This window comes from Pezoporus wallicus, unplaced genomic scaffold (assembly GCF_028554395.1).
Source record: "Pezoporus wallicus isolate ANWC-B61680 ecotype Strahan unplaced genomic scaffold, APGP_CSIRO_Pwel_v1 contig_8341, whole genome shotgun sequence".
In the NCBI taxonomy this organism is placed as follows: Eukaryota; Metazoa; Chordata; class Aves; order Psittaciformes; family Psittacidae; genus Pezoporus; species Pezoporus wallicus.
The window spans coordinates 1,145,924-1,164,517 of record NW_026638083.1 but is presented as its reverse complement, the minus strand read 5'-3'; the positions used below and the strand labels follow the sequence as shown (position 1 = coordinate 1,164,517).

The 18,594-nt window shown below is 42.4% G+C and overlaps 2 protein-coding genes and 1 long non-coding RNA gene across 4 annotated transcripts; 1 reads left to right on the top strand and 2 right to left on the bottom strand.

The window, feature by feature from the left end:
* Window positions 1-852: 852 nt before the first annotated feature.
* NDUFA8 (NADH:ubiquinone oxidoreductase subunit A8) lies at window positions 853-3,078 on the bottom strand. The gene is made up of 4 exons (XM_057409045.1): window positions 2,939-3,078; window positions 2,678-2,841; window positions 1,557-1,722; window positions 853-1,100 (listed from the first exon to the last, which is right to left on the bottom strand). Exons 1-4 carry the CDS (start codon window positions 2,987-2,989, stop codon window positions 963-965), a joined length of 519 nt encoding a protein of 172 aa, XP_057265028.1. The 5' UTR covers window positions 2,990-3,078; the 3' UTR covers window positions 853-962.
* A 9-nt stretch (window positions 3,079-3,087) lies between these two features.
* Window positions 3,088-17,983, top strand: MORN5 (MORN repeat containing 5). Of its 2 annotated transcripts, XM_057409044.1 has the most exons (6): window positions 3,088-3,188; window positions 3,259-3,406; window positions 3,725-3,836; window positions 4,697-4,828; window positions 16,520-16,635; window positions 17,411-17,983. In XM_057409044.1, the coding sequence occupies exons 1-5, from the start codon at window positions 3,142-3,144 to the stop codon at window positions 16,597-16,599; spliced, it is 519 nt and encodes a 172-aa protein (XP_057265027.1). In that variant the 5' UTR covers window positions 3,088-3,141; the 3' UTR covers window positions 16,600-16,635; window positions 17,411-17,983. The 2 variants fall into 2 exon arrangements, with proteins under 2 accessions (XP_057265027.1, XP_057265026.1); XM_057409043.1 differs by having other exon boundaries at window positions 16,520-17,983.
* LOC130599002 (uncharacterized) lies at window positions 5,583-8,056 on the bottom strand. Its single transcript, XR_008972131.1, has 2 exons — window positions 6,448-8,056; window positions 5,583-6,349 (listed from the first exon to the last, which is right to left on the bottom strand). It is a non-coding gene; the product is annotated as an uncharacterized LOC130599002 (long non-coding RNA).
* Window positions 17,984-18,594: the final 611 nt, after the last annotated feature.

Here is an 18,594-nt window from a genome sequence, read left to right as displayed (position 1 = left end):
ACAAGTCTGCCATGGTGCTTGCAAAACTGCACATGGCTTTGTGAAAACAAGTTCATTTCCTTTCTTCTGACCTTTGCAATCAGGCTCTTGCTATGGGGTAAGAGTGGACAAAAGACTAGATCTGCTTCCTATGAAACGTGACTCTTAGTTTCTATTTTCTACAATATCTAGAAAAGAACTGATTTACTTCTCTATCAAAGAGAGTATCCCAGTGAAGGATCTGACGCACACCCCTCAAGTGAGGGCCTCGAGACAGAAGACAAGCCACCTTCTTACACTCCTTCATGGGATAGGAAGATGCTTTAGGAGGTATTTTTTACTTGAAGGTGTTGAAAATTTAGTGTGATTTCTCTAAGTAGCTTGTTCCCCAATAAAATGAAGGCACTAAACTAACTGCATGAGAAATGAGTATCTGTAAGTAGAAGAACCTTTGTCAGAAACAGTACTCACTTCATACATAGCAAAAGCCACAGATTCAACTAAACCCTTGTTCCAAGACAGATTTTAGGTTAAAACTACACAGGCAGAGTCCCTTGGAAAGGAATGTGTAATTATCAGTTGTGAGACTGAGGAAAGACATTAACACCTTGCTTGTTCTCAAAGCTTCATTGACCCAAGTAGCAGTGTTCTCAATAATAAGTAAAGCCTCAGTTTTTTGATTGAGGCAGTAGTCAAAAACAGGCTACATTTATACACATCTCAGACAAGCCTGGTAGTCACTACCAAGCAATCAACATTACTAAGAGGTTCCAAAGGGCTATACAACTGCAGAGAGCACTGTGCAGAACAGGAGAATACATTTTTTAGTTGATGTGATGTGCGAGTATGTTTAAAGAAGTCAACTGAGCCATGTAACAGTTTGGGGTTCTTTAATCATTAAAGTTATACCCAAGGTGCACTGGACAATTTACATCTGCAAGCAATACATCTTTGCACTTCAGCTACAGCACAGTCTGCCCACTTTACCAGGACCAGAAAAAGAGCCGACTGCCAAACGGAGAGGGCTTCAGGTCTCCTTCAATGGGTGGATTTGGCTCTGGTCTAGGTCTAGAGTGATAGGGATTCTCAGGCATAGGACGGTCTGTCTTCACTTTTGTAACCTGGAAAGAACAAAGAAGAAATGATACAGCTTCTCATGGCATTAACTAGAAAAGCTGGACCGAGTCAGAAGTTAAAGGAAGGACTACCAAGAAGTACCAAACACCACTAAGGACATACTGTTGATCTGATGAGAGCTCCTATCTCCAGACTACTTCTATACAAAGGGAGGTGAGGGGCATTTCACTCATAACTACAGAGCAGTTGTACATGCATGTGAGCTTCACTCCTGAAGTAAAGGTCTTTGTGGCAGCAAAAGAAAAAAGCAAGACTGTCATTGTCTAAGTAAAGTCCAAGTCTTCTGGGAAAGCAATCCTGGAGAATGCCAACAGTGTCTTCACTTCTATTAAATCCAGTGTCAGGCTCCTGAAATCACCTTCTGGCTGGGAGAAGAGCTGGAGACCTGTGTCTCTAGGAATGGAGAGAAGAACCTGGCTATCAAAAAGGTGTGAAGTTACCTTAGAGAGCTGTCCCAGATCAGGTCTCACCCAGCCCAACTTCTCCAGCACACAGTCATCAAACACTGCCTGCTGCTTCCGGCACCGCCGGAGCTCCTGCAGGTTGGTGTAGTCAATGCACGTCCAGTACTCAGTAAATGGCTCTGCACAGTGTGCCTTGATCTTCCTGCAAGAGACCACAGAGAAAGAAAACAGTCTGCAAATGTTAGAGTTTTAATGCTTTTCTCTTACTCATTCAAACCTCAACTTGGCTTTTTTTTTTTAAGTTCTCAGGAACATTTAAACTCTTCAGGGAAGTCAGCATTCGAAGCATCATTAAACAGAACTTCATACCAATACCAGTAAAATTCATGTCACTGTAGCTACAACTGGAGACAGCAATAATTTAACTAGTTATTCTTGTATTCTAATGGAAAGTACTATTCTTGCTAAGTAAATGTAAGCAGCTTTTCCATATCACATCCCTGTCTTGCCAAATAAAGGGCACATTATACAATGCTCTAATGCTTCCAAATTAATTTGATGTCTTAACTCAAGAAAAACATGCTTAGAACAGGCATTTCTGATTACCAGCTGCTACACTGGAAATGGACACACTTTAAGTTAATTCAACTAGGCCTTTTACTAGCAACATAAGAACGTGATACTGACACAAGCCTTAGATTTACATGCTTGGTCAGAAGAGGCAAATGGGGCATGCACTCAAGCTCTCACAGTAGTTCACCTGTGAAACAGAAGGCAGACAACTCAAAGCTTTGGTCAGTTTCCTGGATGTCACAGTACAGCTGGAAGGTGCAGGTGTAGCAAGACTTCCGTCACCTCCCCACCTTCCACTGCTAACCTAACAGAAACCTAGCCCCCTTACTCTGGAACTGAAGCCACAGAGCTTAATGTCAAAGGATAAATTAATGTATAACTAAATAAAACAGATAGGGCTTATTTACCCAAGAGTTAGAGCTTGAAAGGCAAGAACAGAGACTTTAAAGGCTGTGATGGGAATGGCACTTGGCATTAAACAGCTGCTCAAGTAACGAAGCCTGACAAGGACGCACTACAGCGGGGGAGCCCCCGAAACGCCTTCACCTTCGGGGCAGAGGGGAGGCCGGGCCGGGCTGGCTCACCTGAAGAACTCGAGCGCGCAGCGGTTCACCTCCCGCCCCTCCTGCAGGCACTTCCGCGGGTCCTTCTCCTCCCAGCGGCACAGCATGAACTCCTTGTTGGGGCGGTCGCACTGCGAGCCGTAGTGGTGGGCCGCGGCCTTCAGCACGGCCGAGCTGACTTTCACCTACGGCGGGGCAGAGCGGCAATGGGCGCCGGCCGACCCCGCCGCGCTGCCCGGCACTGGGGATGGGGAGAGCAGGGCCGGGTCCCCAGTCACTCACCTCCTGCACATCGAGCTCCTCCAGCGAGGGCACCCGCAGGACGCCGGGCATGGCGGCGGCGCCGCTCTCCTTGAGCTCCCCTCAGCGCCCGGCCGCCACTGCGCATGCACCGCATGCGCGGAGGCTACGGGGGGGGCGGAGCCCCGTTGGCGGCGGCGTTGCCGTGGTGACCGCGCCGCGGGGCCGGGCCGGGCCGGGCCGCCATGGAGGTGTGTGACGGGCGGTACATCGGGGCCACCGTGCGCGGCAGGTAGGGCCATCGGGCAGCGGGGCAGCGGGGCTGCCCGTCCCGGCCTCCGCAACCACCGTCTGTGTTCCAGGATGGAGGGACCGGGCAGCTACACGCTGCCCACGGGCACCGAGTACCGGGGGACGCTCAAGGACGGGATGTTTGACGGCGAGGGAGAGCTGCTGTTCCCCAACGGCGGCGTGTACCGGGCGGTCTGGCACCGCGGGGTGCCCACGCAGGTACCCCGAGGGCACCTCAACCCATCCCGAGGGGGAGCACTGATGGGAGCGGCCCCGCTGCAGGGGGAGGTTTTGGGGTGAAATAAGCGGATTTCTGAACCATGTTGATTTTTTTTTCACCCCTCGGTGGCCTCTGGCACTCAAAGGTGCGAGGGGAGGCTGCTGGTGGGCAGGCAGAGGCAGCCCCCAGCGCTCCATAAACCCCCGTTGACCCGTGCACTCGGCTAAGGCACAGTTTTGGCAGCGGGAAGACTGGTGGTGTTTGTGCTCCATCCATCCATCATGTTTATTAACTCAGTGCTTGAACGTGTTTTGCAGGGGAAGTACACTTTTGCAGATGGTCTCGAATACAGAGATAAAAAATGGCATTACTGTGATGGCTACGACAGAAGATTTTACACAGAAATCTGCTCTGGTCTCATAGAACCAGGTACTGAGTTGCGTTTGCGATCCTAAGAGTCTGGAAGGAATTAAACTAACAACTTTGCTTAAGAAAGATTAATTCGGCTACATGAGTAACATGGAGCAGAAACGCTCTGGCTAATTTCAGGACCCGACTGTATGACGCTGCCAGAACCTTCCTTGCGGTGCAGGATGCAGCACTGCGCCCGCAGCGTGGTCTCCTCTGCAGCAATGACCCACAGGACAGGCCTTTGTTATCTACATCTATTAACCCCTTTATACATTTCACCTTCACTGTATTAGCAGTGGGTTTTCAATACAGACAAGTTGAACAAAAGCACCTAGTTCACATCCAGGACATCAAATAAAGCTTGAATGCATCTGTCCCACATAGCTGTATAGTAGATACCAAAATCAGCATTTCTGTACAGTCTATTTTTTGCCAAAGACACTCATAATATTACTATCTTTCTGTAGTCAGAAGGTGAAGAGATTTATAAGGACCAAGTGAGTAAAATTTGTAACGTAATGCATAAAATACTCTTCCTTATACATAGAATATTTTAGTGATTACATGTAGTTCTCTGCAGCCAGCACAACTCTCCTGGCCCCGGTTTGGAGTTTGGGGTCATATCTGTTGCTGTTAGCTTAGTGATACCATTTTATCACGCACTTTTGCTGCATGCAGTTTTCCATCTTTATTTTCTCCCTATGCAAAATTGGCAAAATGTTTTCTAAAGGTTATTGTAAGGTGACTGCATAATTGTTACAGCAAATGGCGCAGAGATCAGTGTTGGTTATCTTGACCAAAGGCACAAATGAAAAAGGAAGGGGAAAAATAAAAGCAGAATAAAGCAAACCCTTTCTTCTTCTTTTTACTTTTTCCAGATATTTCTCAGCTTACAAATCTGGATCCTCCCCCAGAAATCCCCAAAGGCTGTTACGACTGTGGTGATGGATTCTATAATCCTGAAACCAGAGTTGTTGTCGACTACAAATTCAGGTTTCTGAGAAACGCAGGTATGATTAACGTCTTTTGCAAGGTAAACTAAGATGAGTTTCCTTGCCATGGCTTCTAGGATGCATGAGTAAAGCTAAGCTACGACATAAAAAAGTCCATGATTTGGTTCTGTTATCACTGAACTAAAATATTTTTACCTATTTACTTTTGTCAGCTACGTGTGCATCCCCAGAGTTGTATAAATCATGGTTTGCAAAATTACAGTGAGGTATTCCCAAGCAGATATGAATAAATATATTTTATGACTGTTTGGTATGTGAATCTCAGAAGATTTTCAACCTCTTCCATTACGATCTCAAGTAAGGGAGTGGTTGTAAGGTGTACATCATTGATCCTGAAAGCTAATAAACTGTTGTGAACCAGCAAAGTGCTTAAGCATGTGGTTATCTCTGCATGTTAGAATAGCCCATTTTATTGAAATGAGCCTTAGGGCTATGGTGAAATAGCCCCAAAGGGCTTTCCCAAGGAAACTTCCTTGAAGAGCTGTGTTTTGAGTAAAGTCTGGCGAATACTGGGTCTCATGGACAGAGTCCCCAGATTAATAATCCTTGGGAAAAATTAGTCCTCATCAAGCCAAAAGAGAATCTCTTCGAATTAAAACCACACAGAAGACCCCAAAACAGTTGACACTGGGATAACTCAGAAAATGTAACTTGACCTGAAACAAACATTTGTATTCTGGCTATTTAACCCTGGAGTTCATCACCTTCTTTTTTAATAGAAATTATTTCTGAAAACAGCTCCTCACCCCACTTCTTTTCCCCAAAAATGTTTAAATTGCAAGACCCATTTTTTCTAGAAGTCAAAACATCTCATTTTTCACTGTGCCACAGTTTAACAGTTTTGTTGCTTGGAAATGCCATTTTTCAGCAAATTTACTATTTGTTGAAGAGAATTCTGCTCAGCTCTACTTTGAAGAGCTCTTATAAGTATGCACTGTGATATTGGAGGAGGGAAGTGAAGGGGGGGGGTTAAATGAATTGAAGATACCATCTGCTATAAAATATACCCTGTGATACATGGCCTGATTTATAAACGTTGAATAAAAACTGATCTAGATTATTACAAATGGCATTGATCCAAAATACCGGAATGCTGTGGGCCTACTGATGAGGAAGATAAGCAACATGCTTTCCAAAAACACAGGAACCTACACAGATTAGTACAGGAGGGAACGCCTTGGAATTCAATTTATTGTTTTTTAATCTGTTCTTTGAACTCATTGTCCTTCACGACATTTATCTCAGACCCTACAATTTATATCCATCAATATTCACTGAGCCCGGCGGCGCAGCGTGCAGTCTGACGGAGTCGTTGGAGATGTGCTTTGTGTGGCCGTTCCATTGAGAGCCCTGTACACAAAGTTAAACTTTGTGTTGATGGGAGTGTGAAGAAGGAATGTGTCGTGGAGGCCAGACCCTTCCTCTCAAGAGCATGAACACAATTGAAACACCCGGCACTTGTTCAACATCAGAGGAACTCTGACCGCCCCAGGAGAGATGATTCAGGGCACAAGGCCACTGCAGTGAAGAGAAAAAAATATAGTTAAAAAACCCCAGCTGTAAGCAGAAGAAACTGAGGAAGAGGCTGGGATGACAGGGAACAGATCCAGAATTACTCCATTATAGGTTGGGCAGGAAGGAGCAGGAAAACCTCCAGGCTTCCAGCCAAGTCTTGAAAGCATCAAAAGCAGATGGTAGGAAGCATTCAGGAAGTTCTTACAACAGCTTGACAGGTTTACCAAAATGACACTATCTTCCTCAGGTCTGGCCGCAGGCTTTCAGACTACTCCAGTTCTCACCTTTCACCCTGGCCCTATTATGAAGCGGTTTCTGATTGTTTCTTGGCTGTTTGTGAAGGAGGGCGAGGAAGAGCTCCACGTAGAGCCTTGGCACTGACTTGCCTCCAAACTGGCAGCATCCAGGTACCATTCCAGAAGAGAAGAAAACAGACGCCATTTGAAACTACTGAGTTTGCTTCCACCACTTCTTTGTCAAGATGAGTGGATGGAGAGTGCCACAGAGACTCCCGATAAATTTGGCAAGCCTTGCGTTTCACTAGCATGGAGGTCTGATACTCATTTACTGAAAGAGCTCTTGCAGTTAAAGCAGTGCAAAGGCCTATCATGAAAACATAATCAGGCCCAGGGAACGAAATGACAGCAACAGTTTTGTTCTACGTTTTTATCTAGCAAAGTTTTCCAAAATCTCATCACAATCTTGCAGTTATTGCCCCGTCCCTAAACCTCTGTTTCCTCAGGGATGCTCAAATTTCTCTCCATTCTCCATGTGTTCTTCCATCTTTTCTTTCCTTCCAGTATCGCGGAGTACGCAAAATTGGACACATAAATAAGAATGTGAATGCTCATTTGTAAGGAGATACCTTGTTTATTTTGAACAGATACTGGGCCTAGACTCCTGTTTCACTAGGAATATTACTTCTTTATTTCTTTTCCAGAAATAGGACTCCTGGCACCTTTGTAACAGAGTTTGGTCAATAGAAAGATGGGAAGATGTCCCAATTTTCCACTGAAAGTAGAAAATATATGAGGTTATGTTTAATGCAAAGCAGGGAGGTACAAGAAAATCTGTGACATTCAGGTTTTAGGACTTCCAAACATCAGAGAAGCCCATAGCTTTCAAAGAGAAAATACCATCAGAAAGAGAAATTTTGTCATACTGAGATGGAAAAGGTTATAGGAGATTGCCTGGGTCATCTCTCCTTTGATGAAAAGCAAAGATGCTTCTGATGAAAATTGCCTTGTTTCTCCTGTGGTTAACTCATTCAAAAGAATGAGTTAAATAATATAAAATATGCTTTTGCTCTTTCTAATAGGAGAATATTTGGGCTACTATTTTCATATTCCATCTTCAGGTTTAATTAATGTGTGTACGGTGCATAGGGAATCTTTCTATACTTCAGTCAGTATTTCCTCCTGAAATATATGCATCTCTTCGTATAACATCAAGATCAGGAAGACACAAAGCCTGCTGTTACCCTAAAAGCTCAGTCAGGTAACTGAATTAACATGCATGTTACTAAGAGCAGGATTAGGCCCAGAGAACCAGGACAAGTATCTTACACAGAGGAGAGGTTTTGGTGTTGCTGCAATCCCAAACGAGCCAGCAATCAGCTTAGGATTTCTTCAAGCCTGAAAGTCTTGTGAAAAGCAGCAGGAAAAATCCTGCTGCTTCGGGAATCATTATGATCTGAAAAGGTCAAGATTCAAGAACATTATTTTATTACAGTTTAGAAAAGTCTGGGATTAGAACGTCTGAGGTTCCTTGGTTGAGGCTGACCCAACTCCACAGGCAAGGTTGCAAAGCCATTTCAATTCGAAGCCTGAGCAATCACAGACTTACAATTGCCTCACATTGTTACCTTGGGATGAAGGTTCTCATGCTTGGTCTGAAAGAATTTAGAAGCAAAATGTTCTTGAGAGTTGGCGGCGATGTATTCATCCATTTCAGGTTTATCCAAGTATGCAAATCCATGAGAAAAACCTACATTGAGCCCTTTTTTTTGTCTCACAACTCAGATCTGACTTGCACCAAGTGCTTTGGGGAGATGTAGACTTTGACTTGTCTGAAAAATGTAGCTGAGAAACAGAGCCATAACCACTCAATAATTACGCAGGGTAATATTTCTGTACCTACCCTTATGTACCCCAAACACATGCAGATGTTTGCGTGCTCTTTCTCATAAACTACTGCAGAATTGGGTGTGGGATGAGGAGCTGGCAATTTTTCAGGCCTGGAGTATTTCTGGAAAAAAGACAGCAAGTTTAACTTAAAGTCGACTGTGGTGCAGGAAAAAAAGATTGACTGCACTCAGGGATCATGCACGGAGCTTTATTCCCTGTTCTTCTTTGAAATTGCCCATTCTGATGATGGAGGGAGTGGATGAACAGTCTGATTCCAGGCTAGTCCCTAGTCATTGCCTAAGAATGTGAGAGTTGTTTTGGCAGATACCCTTAGCAATGGAGAGGAAAGCCCCAGCAATACACATACAGAGGGAATATAGTATTTTTGTTCAAATGAATTTAGCTTCCCATAGATTTAAATGTCTACTTATAACGCAGGACCATTTAATCTTTTGTACATTTGTTTCTTTTTTATTTGACTTAAGATACTGAATTTAGATGAGGCTTAGTTCCTACATATTGAAACTCTTAAAAGCTCTTCAAATAATTGTTCTTTGGATACTTGTTAAGCTAAAGAAATCAGTTTTGATCGGCAGTAAAAGTTCATGCTATTTTAAGTGCAATGCTATAGCTATTTTCTGTTGTATATTTAATCATTTTGAATTATATGTCGTGTAAAAGATTTTAGCTCTGGGGCATTTGCCAGATGGCTGATTCTGCATTTCACACAACAAAAGAAATAATGTTTGTGTAAAGCTCTTAAAAATAGTTGGTAATCAGTATATTCTACAACGAATAGGATCCAGACCTGTTTGGAAAAAAAAAAACAGCTTTTGCAGAAATTAATTTAGAGGATTTGGTCTCTACCTCTGGGCTCTGAACAAAACAAATTGTGTCCATTGTTTGCTGATTTTTTTTTAACATTTCACAAGTTAACCGAATTGTAAATTTCACTCATTTTTATGTTAAATGCTGTTTATTGCAATCCATTGATCTTTTCCTCTTTACTTGGGCTGACAAACTTATTTCTCAATACAGGGTTTTGTAAAATGGAAAGCCAACACTACTCTCCATTTACACAGTAGAGCATACGAATGTGAGTAGTCCTTTGCTTTTCTTGCATCAGCAGGAGTGCTGGTCCTTTTTACTGCTAACTCCTCTTGCTGGCCTCTTAGATTCCTCCAAAATACCACTGCAAAAAACACTTTCTCTCTATGCCATGGCACTCAGCTTGTTTTGTTTGCCCACAAGGCTCTACACATGCGCAAACAAATTCACCTTTTGCTCTTGTCTCCTCCATCTTCCATATTCTTTTTTCTCTTGTGTCTAGTCCCAGGACATAGGGTTTTCCCCACATTCCCACAATTCCAGTTTTCTGACACTTGCTTTCCGTACTCAGTGCTTCTATGATAGAAGATTTGAAAAATATGACATTAAGAGGAAGGTCAGAAACTGAATTATAGCTCTTTCACGTGGAGCTCCAAGTGTTGCTCATCTATCTCTTCCTATATTTTAGTCAGCTTTTATCCTGATGTGAGCACTTTGGACCTAAATCTTCTCCAATGCTCAACAACTAAATCAGTTCAAGAGGCAAATCTTAGGAGGAGAAGAGGCAGAACATGAGAAAGTATCAAACTGAGGACTGCTGAGTGGGCAAGCCAAATGCATGAGTATGTGTCAGTGAAGTGAAAGATGGCATAAGGAAATTGTGCCTACTTAACAGAAAGGGAAGATCCCAGACTCCTACGAGGAGCTCCATGTCTATCATTACTCTTCCCTAAACACTTCTTAAAATGTTGGACCAATTCTCCTCCCCATCATATGCTCTTTTCTTATATTTTTATATAGGAATGTGTTAAGATCGGGCACATTTTGAATACCATTGCAAATCAAAGTCTGCTCAGGTGACAGAGTTGGGGATTTCTCATCCATGTAACCATTTGGCTTACGTGTTTTAATATAAAATACACTCAATTCAGTAAAATAGATTATGAACCAATACAATTTATGGCCAAGACTATAGCCAACAATGATAATTTTAATAGGTGCATTATGATGTAAGTTACTACAGTGGTTTCAGTAGCTATAGCTTTTGCAGATATACTGTTCCTTGTGGTTTCCTGGTCTTAAAATACATATCACTTTGAAAACTCAGAAAGTTTCAGTTCCAAATTGTGGCATGCCAAGAATAACAACTTTGTTTGCGTGCTTGCCATCCTATTGTGAATCCATTAAATAGGTTATGCACAAGTCTTATAGGCGCTATACAGTTCATGTGAAAACAAGTTTTACAAGAGATGGAAAGTTCATTTGGGGGCCATTTTGGAATCACAGTAATTAAAAGTAAATGGAAGGGTGCGAATTTGTGGGTGGAAGCAAAGGTTAATTGAAAACACATTTTCCATTTTCTTGCCAGCCTTGATGTTGGTGGGGTCAGGTGCAGTAAGGAAAGTGGTGCTAGGGACCCGGAGGGGACAGTGGAAATGGAAGGGGTGTGCCAGGCAGAATCCATGGCTGAGATGCTATCACATGTGATTGTAATTGTGTAGTGGAAGAACATGATAAACTGCACCGCGGGTGATGGGAGGAGTCAGGCATGCGAAAGAATTAAATGATATTGTTGTTTACAATGGTCTGCGTGCACTGGGCCCTCTGCAAACAGAAAGGAAACTCAGCTCTTGTTCAAGGATTGTCTATTGTAAACACACCCTCTTGCAAACCATAGTCATGGAAAGCTGCTCTTACCACACAGCCGTGTCCTCAGGGTACGCCGGAGCTGCCAGCCTCTGATTGTCCCAGTGGAGGCACATACCAGGGCACATCTACTTCCCTTCTTGCTCACATGGCCTTTAACAAAAGCAAGGGTGAAGGAAGGGACGATGCCTACTCCATCTGGTCCCAACTTGCCTTTGGGCAGAGTAGGGATCCAAGGATCTGAATTTTGGAGTGAATTAGGGCGTGCATCAGCTCTTCAGTGTAGACAAAGCCTTTAAGACACTAGGAGCACATACAGCTACAAAGTGGGGTACAAAGACCTAACACAGAGTCAGACAAGGATTTTAAGGTGAACAATGTAGGCTTTTTCTCTGTGCAAGCCACCAAGTATTCCAATTTCAATGCAGCACATCTTCCTATGCACCTCTAGGTGGTTTCCTGGGAAAGAACTAGTTAAGAGGGCAAATCCAGAAGCCTATATGACAATACTGCTGTTTGCTGATAGTCTCCACTGTGCATCATGGCAGACACCTAAACATGCAGTCCTAAGGGGTCTGTCACAGCTGAGGTTTCCATAAGCAACACAGAAATGCAATAGCTAGAAGCAAGTAATTCTGAACTTTGCAATATGCATTCAATATAGGAAGATTAAATGCACCTAAATTACAGTGTATTTTCAAGCCATCCCTTGGAAGCACCCTGAAGCGAGCCCACCCTGGATTTTCAGCTGTTTCTAATCCCATCTGAAAGATAAATCTGGATTGTGCAGTTGGGGAAGTCTCTTCTGCCACTACTTTTAGACTGAACATTGAAAACCAGACAAGTAGTTTCATTTTGTTGAGACGCTGAGCAGAAATCCGCTGATTTAAGTGGGCTGCAGTTTGGGCTCACTATGGAATACCCATTACAGAGTGTTTGAGAGACACCTGTTTGGACTGGGCTGGCATTTGGAGTTTCCCCTAAAGCTAACCAAAACAAGGAAGGAACTTGCAAAGCAATTATTTGGTAAGAAGATTTTGAAGCGGGCTACTGGCAGGGACACAGTGTGACCAACAGATTTCGTTGGGTCTTATTTGCCTGAAGAGACTCCAGCCACACTGACCTGCTGACTGCATAGACAGTGTCCAGCAGAAGGTCAGCAGGACTTGCACCCCTGGCTGTCATCTGCTGTGGGCTGATGACTGGGGGTCAGTCATGGAGGTGGCTACCAGGGTTGGCTCCATATGTCTCTCCCTGCTCAAAGCAGCCTGAATCAATCACAGAAATAAAAGAGAAGCTCTCCCAGTTTGGGCTGAGGATCGGACCCACAATATTCAAAGTGTATTTTTGTGGGTGCTAGAAAACTGACTTGGTTTAGACTGAGACACAAGAAAACAGTTCAGAAGAACCAGTCAATACCCACATATATTCCAACAGCTCATCTGTGCAGATCTCTCAAGATCTCTCTTTCAAGATTCCAATGATATGTGATTATAATAATTAATATTTCACTAACTTTGGAAGAAATAACTTAACATTTACTGAACAGGGATACACCAGATTGCAATAACATTTTCAGATAAAGCTTTCTCTTCTTTACCTTCAAATACCACCATGGTTTAGTCCTGTTTCAGCAAAGTCTGTTCCATGGGTGTTTATTCTACCAAGGAAAATCTCTATAAATGGGTAAACTTTGAAAGATAAATACACTGACACAGAATTCAGCACACAACATGAAGTACCCCATAGCACCTAATTGTGCACAGGGGGATAATTTACCACTGATTAAAGAGTTTGTATTCTTTATTTTTTTTCCCCAAATCTTTTTTAAAGGGAAAATTACTCGTGAAGGTGAAGATGTGCTCAGACAATCATATTAACATATTCAAACAATTGCAATTTGCAAAATAGTAATTACAACTCGCTATCTGGTAGCATTAATCAAACTTCAAGGTTTAATTCCATTTTAAATATTGATGAAATGTGATTCTCCAATCTAACCCTGGTGTTGCAGGGTTATGGAAGCAGCCAGTGACAGAAAAAGAGGAACATGTTGTTAACAAGCAGCTGCCACAAAGAAGGATCGGCATCTGTGATTTAAATTGTTAGCTGCACAGTCAGGTAGAGTGTAAAAAGGGTAGTCAAGAGGCTGTTAAGTCCATTGCTGCCAATTACTAACAATCAGGGAGGAGCTTTAAGACTTGTTCAGTACAATAAACCCAGTTTGTCTTGTTTCAGGGGTTACTACTGAAGAGGTTGCAGCTGCACTGATTCAAATAGCCCTAAAACTACAGTAATTATCAACCAGTCTTCTTTAGTGTAGCAAAAGTATGTTTTACCATAGCTTAACTCTTTACATTCTAATATTTCCCTGCCTCTTCTCACATAGCCAGCCCTGGAGCCACTCTCATCTCTGGGTTTGTGGTTCTCGCTATGCTGGATCAATTCTTTGATTTCCCTTCACCTAGAGCAAGGACCAGTCACACGGGATGCCAGGTTGGATGGCAGCTCTAGGGATTTGCTCTAGGTTGGTTTTTTGGGGGATATTGACTCATTGCATCTATTTTCCCTTTTCATACAAAGTTGATATTCATACAGCTCATTCAGTTCTTGCATCTGATTACGCCACATGCAAGTTAAGCAGTGCTTATGAACATGGATTTAATTTGCATGGGATCAGATCACTGCATGAACCACGATGTTTTGGGATGTGTCTGGGGAGGCTAAAATCCTTAGAGCAACCTGCCTAGGAGACCATGAAAGTGCAGGAGGGAACACTCTGGGCAAACCAGGGATATGAAGCCAAGTTAGCACCTACCTTTCTTAGTGTTTATACCCTTGATGCTCACTCAGCTAAGTAGAGTTGTCGTTAGGAAGGCAGGGCTGATTATTTCTAGTACTCAGGTGAGCCACATGTATCTGTACCCAAATACAAGTAGAAAGTAGTGATTTATGGCATTGTTTCAGTTTTGTTTATTCCTCCACCATGGCAGAAATAGACAAAAGTTTCATTTTCATGCAATTCTATGCAAGATAAACTATTTTTTTATCTTGCAGATAAACTATTTTTTTAGTTAAGGTGATTCCAGCTAAAATCACAGCGCTTCCCAGGCTGGACAGTATCTGTTATAGCCGAGGCTCATGTGATCACGTTGTTACAAAGCTGGAACACCTAGTGCATAGAACAAAAGCCGGCACATTGATTATGGCTTTGATGTTGTTTTAAGGAAGCTTAAGGACCACATTTGCATTCCCGCTGCAGCCCTCTGTGGAATCTCTGCCTCTGTAACGATTGCGTGGTCTCTAAGCCTCAGTGCTCGTCCTTTTAATTTCTCTTTTAGCATATTTATCAGCATTTATTTCCTCTCTTATTTCACCCAAATAAGAAATGTGCCATTAACAGGGTATTTTGTCATGGACCCATTGATTCTTTGGAATAGGGAATAAAAAAAGAGATCATGTCAGTGAAACACAGAAAGAGCTGAACTTGACTATTCTATCTGAATGGTGACCATTTTTCAGTCATTAAAGCAAGCCTACAGGCTGAGCTGCTGGAACAATGGCAGCACAAGTGCATTCTCCAACCCGTTCACAGTCTCTGGGGTGCTGCTCAAAAGGTGGGCGCTCAGCACCAAACCCAGCTCTTGCAAGCCAGCACCCCTGAGTGGGGAATGAGAAGAGGGTCAGTCGGCACAAGCAAGCACTTTGTCTGGAAACCAGTGGCTGCATGCAAAGAGCAAACTGGAGAGCAGGCACTTAGGGAAAACCTCCTCTGATTTACCAGCCTTTCTGCTTACTGCTTGTCAAGGGTGGCAGAGAAGTGCTTCCATTCAGACAAGGGATAAACGCTTTGGCACAGGCTGCTTTCACCAGGATGCCAGGAGAGCTGCCTGTGAGCAGCACCTCACGAGAAGCAACTCAGGAATGAGAGAAAGGGGAGGGTAGCATGAAGAACAAAAAGGAATCAAAAAAGCCAAGACCAAGCCGACTTGATTCAAACCCCACTGCAACCAATGAGATTAACCTCTAAGCTTAAGGATTTGTGCATCAGACCTAATTTATCACATGCTCTTCTATGGACTTTCACTTCTTCAATAGCACAACTTCATTCCCAGAACCCTTCTACCATTTACATTTCAAATGCTCCTGTGTCGCTTTAACATAAAGGTACAACTGCACAGTCAAAAGATCTCCATGAAAATGTGACTCCTTACAAGCAACATGCTTCTTGCTCCATCTTTTTGGACCTACCTAAGCAGGGTGCTCAGTGCAGGGCACTGTGTAAATAAAGGAGATTATGCACTATGGCAAGCAATGCCCACAGTACCAGAGTTACAGACCCCTTGGCTCCATCCTTATTGCAATCATTCTGTTCTTTCAGGTAATAAGGGCTTCTACAAACCCCTTAAAATTTAGATGGAAGCAGGTTAGGGACATGCATCACAAGCAGTTGATATGAATTTGTTAAGACAGTGGTACACACAAGAAGCAGCTCTAACATATTTCATTTATGTAAAAATGAATACAGGTGTTGTTTTAAGTAATGCTTCGATTTGGTTTTTGAAGGCTTTTAAAGTTTGTTTTTCCTGGTCTGCTACACAAATCTCTTTTCTCCTATACAGACACAAAATGAAAGGCTGCAGAATGCTTAAATCTCTGGATTTAAAAGCCACAACTTAACATGTACCAAGTTATTACTTGTAATCATACACAAAATTTCTGTTCAGACTTTGCTGGACACTTGTTCTTGTCAACATTGTCTTTGATTTTTTTTTTCTCTTCCCACACTGTCATTATGCTCTGACAATAAACATGACAGCCATGAATACTAACAAGGGACACAGAAGATGGTCTAACATACATCTATCAGCCACTGTATCCGCTTATCGATACCTGTCATGAAGTACATGTCAAAACAGCATTGAAAGAAAAGCTGGAAAACCAAAGGTTTGACTTCACCATCACCTTTCATAAACTGACAAGCAACACACACATGGTGTTTAAAGCATGTGTATCTTCATTTCTGATAGTTTCAACACATCTCCTGCACATCTCCAGCCAAAATACCCCAAAATCCAATCTACTCATGTAAATCTCAGTTTCACCCAAGCTATTCATATCAAACAGACAAACAACCTGAGTCATTGCCATAGATCCAGTACCTCCTGCCTTGACAAATTCCAACACAACAGCACACCATATTTTAGAGAAATAAAGCAATGGGTTCTAAGAGATGCCAATGGCTAAAAATGGATTTATTTCACAAGAAAAAAATTGTTGGAGCTGGGCCCTACTGCTGCAAAGAGCAGATCTGACATGGTGATATCTGACATTCTCTTTATGTCCATTTTAGATAATGAGGAGCATGAATGGATCATTCAGACCTGCCGACAAGCTTGGGATGAGACAAGTGAGCATCAACCAAAACCATGAAAACAGTTTTTGCTAGCTGACAATATTCCCAAGCAGGTAATCTGATTCACAATAAATCTCCTTTGTCCTCGTGGATTTGTCTCCCCCTTTCCCTCCACAGGGATATAATCTTTCTGTCATCTTTGTCAGCACAAACAAAACTGGAAATAATCATTTAATCAGTCATGCTGAGAAAAAGCCATGGAAAAAAAGCAGACTGTACTCACACTAATATTCCTGCGTGTAGTGTAGTATATATAAACCTTATTAAGCCTGAAAACAATTTGTTAAAGAGTGTGCCTGGATTCAGTGTTGAAGTCATTCAAATCCATCTTAATCAACATTATTTCCCCAGATTTTAGTTAGCTGTCCTGGTGAATTCCTTTCCTCTCTTTTTGCTCAGTACTTGGATATTGATTGATCATTGTAATAATGTACACCAGAGGTATTCTTTAATGACTGGTTTGCTAACTAGGAAATTATATCCATTTACTACGAACATTTGTTGAACTCTCCTGAAGCCAGAGTTTAACAAAATAATAAAAGAGGAAAACTGGGTGGGTTGCTGCTTGATTAGTAAGCCAGAAAGTATTTAAAAAAAAATAAAATGGAATTACATCATTTTCTGGATGTAAGTGCCAGCACTTCTACTTGCATTAACTTTATTTATTACACAAATAAGACATTTACAAAGCACAACATTAAAAGTATGTAACAAAACAGACATTGGTTTTACAAAAAAGTGCTTACAATTTAGTTTTACTTCTTTTAAAATAAATATTAGTCTTGACTGTCCACTCATTCAGAGAAATTTCTTGTTTAACCATTGTAGCCAAGACATGCAGAATTGCAACATGCTACAACAAAATGATTGGCAGATGAGATAAAACTGACGTGTCTATAGTTGGCATCCTACAGATGTATCACTGATAGTAGTGCAGGATTGGTTCCCACTCCCCCATCCCTACTAAGAAGTTGTGTAAGCACCTTTAGCTCGGGTATTGGGGTTAACCAGCATGAGCCAAAACCAAAAAGAACTGGTAATAAAACTGTAAACCATTCCACTTTCAGACCCTCGCCTTATTTAGTTACCGCATTAAACTCGAGTGAAAAGCCTTCACTGGCTATCTTCATTGGATTTGTTTCTGCAAAAGGTTTTGAAATAGCAACTGGAAAAGTTTAGTCCGTGGAGTCTGCATCGCTGCACCAGAACCCATTTGGCAATTACTGAATAAACTAAGAAAATGAGAATGAGTTTCATTTTATTTGTGGGGTTTTTTTCTTTTTTAATCTACAGACAGGAGATGAATGCAAATGACCTGAGATAAGGTTTGGTTCAGTGGCAACAGTCAGTGTGAAATATGTTGTGAAACAATGTATTGAATAAATTAGAGGATTTCTTACATTCTTGGTACAGTTGAGTATTTTCCATACACATAATTAGCTCTAAAACTGCACAAGCTGAATTGCTTCCAGTTTTTGCAAACAATTTGGGCTTAATATAAACAGAGCCTGATTTCTGAATTAGCAAAGCTGCTCCTGGCTACTTATGGGGGGAAGTGCCCCGGAGCACAATCTGTGCGGGGCAGTTCACCCCACGGGCTGGTGGTGAGTCCACTTCCACTGGAGAGAAGCACCGATGCTCCCTCTGCTTTGCACTCCAGTCCTGTCAGTGGTATCAGTTACACACACTTTGCTATACAGTACATTTCACAAGTGGAGTTCTTTTTGATCAGGAAGTTGATATTGAGCAGATACATATTTAATAGTTTCCCTTTCATTGCACCGCCGAGACAGAAGAGAAATGCATCAGAAAAATGTTTTCTCCCTCAACAAAACAGTTGTGGAAATCTCAAGTACTGTGGTCAGGTCAAGTTACAGCCTGGAGTCTTTCCTTCGGTCTTAAACCAAACAACTACCCCTTCGTTTATGGCACTAATTCCACAACGAAACGCTCTTTAGGATGTGTGAGCACAAATGGAGAAGTGACCCTGCCGACCTCGACCAGCATCTTAA

Bases quoted from the DNA above. Each gene is read 5' to 3' on its own strand.
- NDUFA8 (XM_057409045.1), bottom strand. From the start codon at position 2,989: ATGCCCGGCGTCCTGCGGGTGCCCTCGCTGGAGGAGCTCGATGTGCAG. The intron at 1,723-2,677 runs GTGAGCCAGCCC...GGTCTCTTGCAG, and splicing joins TGCGCGCTCGAGTTCTTCAG to GAAGATCAAGGCACACTGTG. The intron at 1,101-1,556 runs GTAACTTCACAC...TGTTCTTTCCAG, and splicing joins ATCTGGGACAGCTCTCTAAG to GTTACAAAAGTGAAGACAGA.
- MORN5 (XM_057409044.1), top strand. From the start codon at position 3,142: ATGGAGGTGTGTGACGGGCGGTACATCGGGGCCACCGTGCGCGGCAG. The intron at 3,189-3,258 runs GTAGGGCCATCG...TCTGTGTTCCAG, and splicing joins GGGGCCACCGTGCGCGGCAG to GATGGAGGGACCGGGCAGCT. The intron at 3,837-4,696 runs GTACTGAGTTGC...TACTTTTTCCAG, and splicing joins CTCTGGTCTCATAGAACCAG to ATATTTCTCAGCTTACAAAT.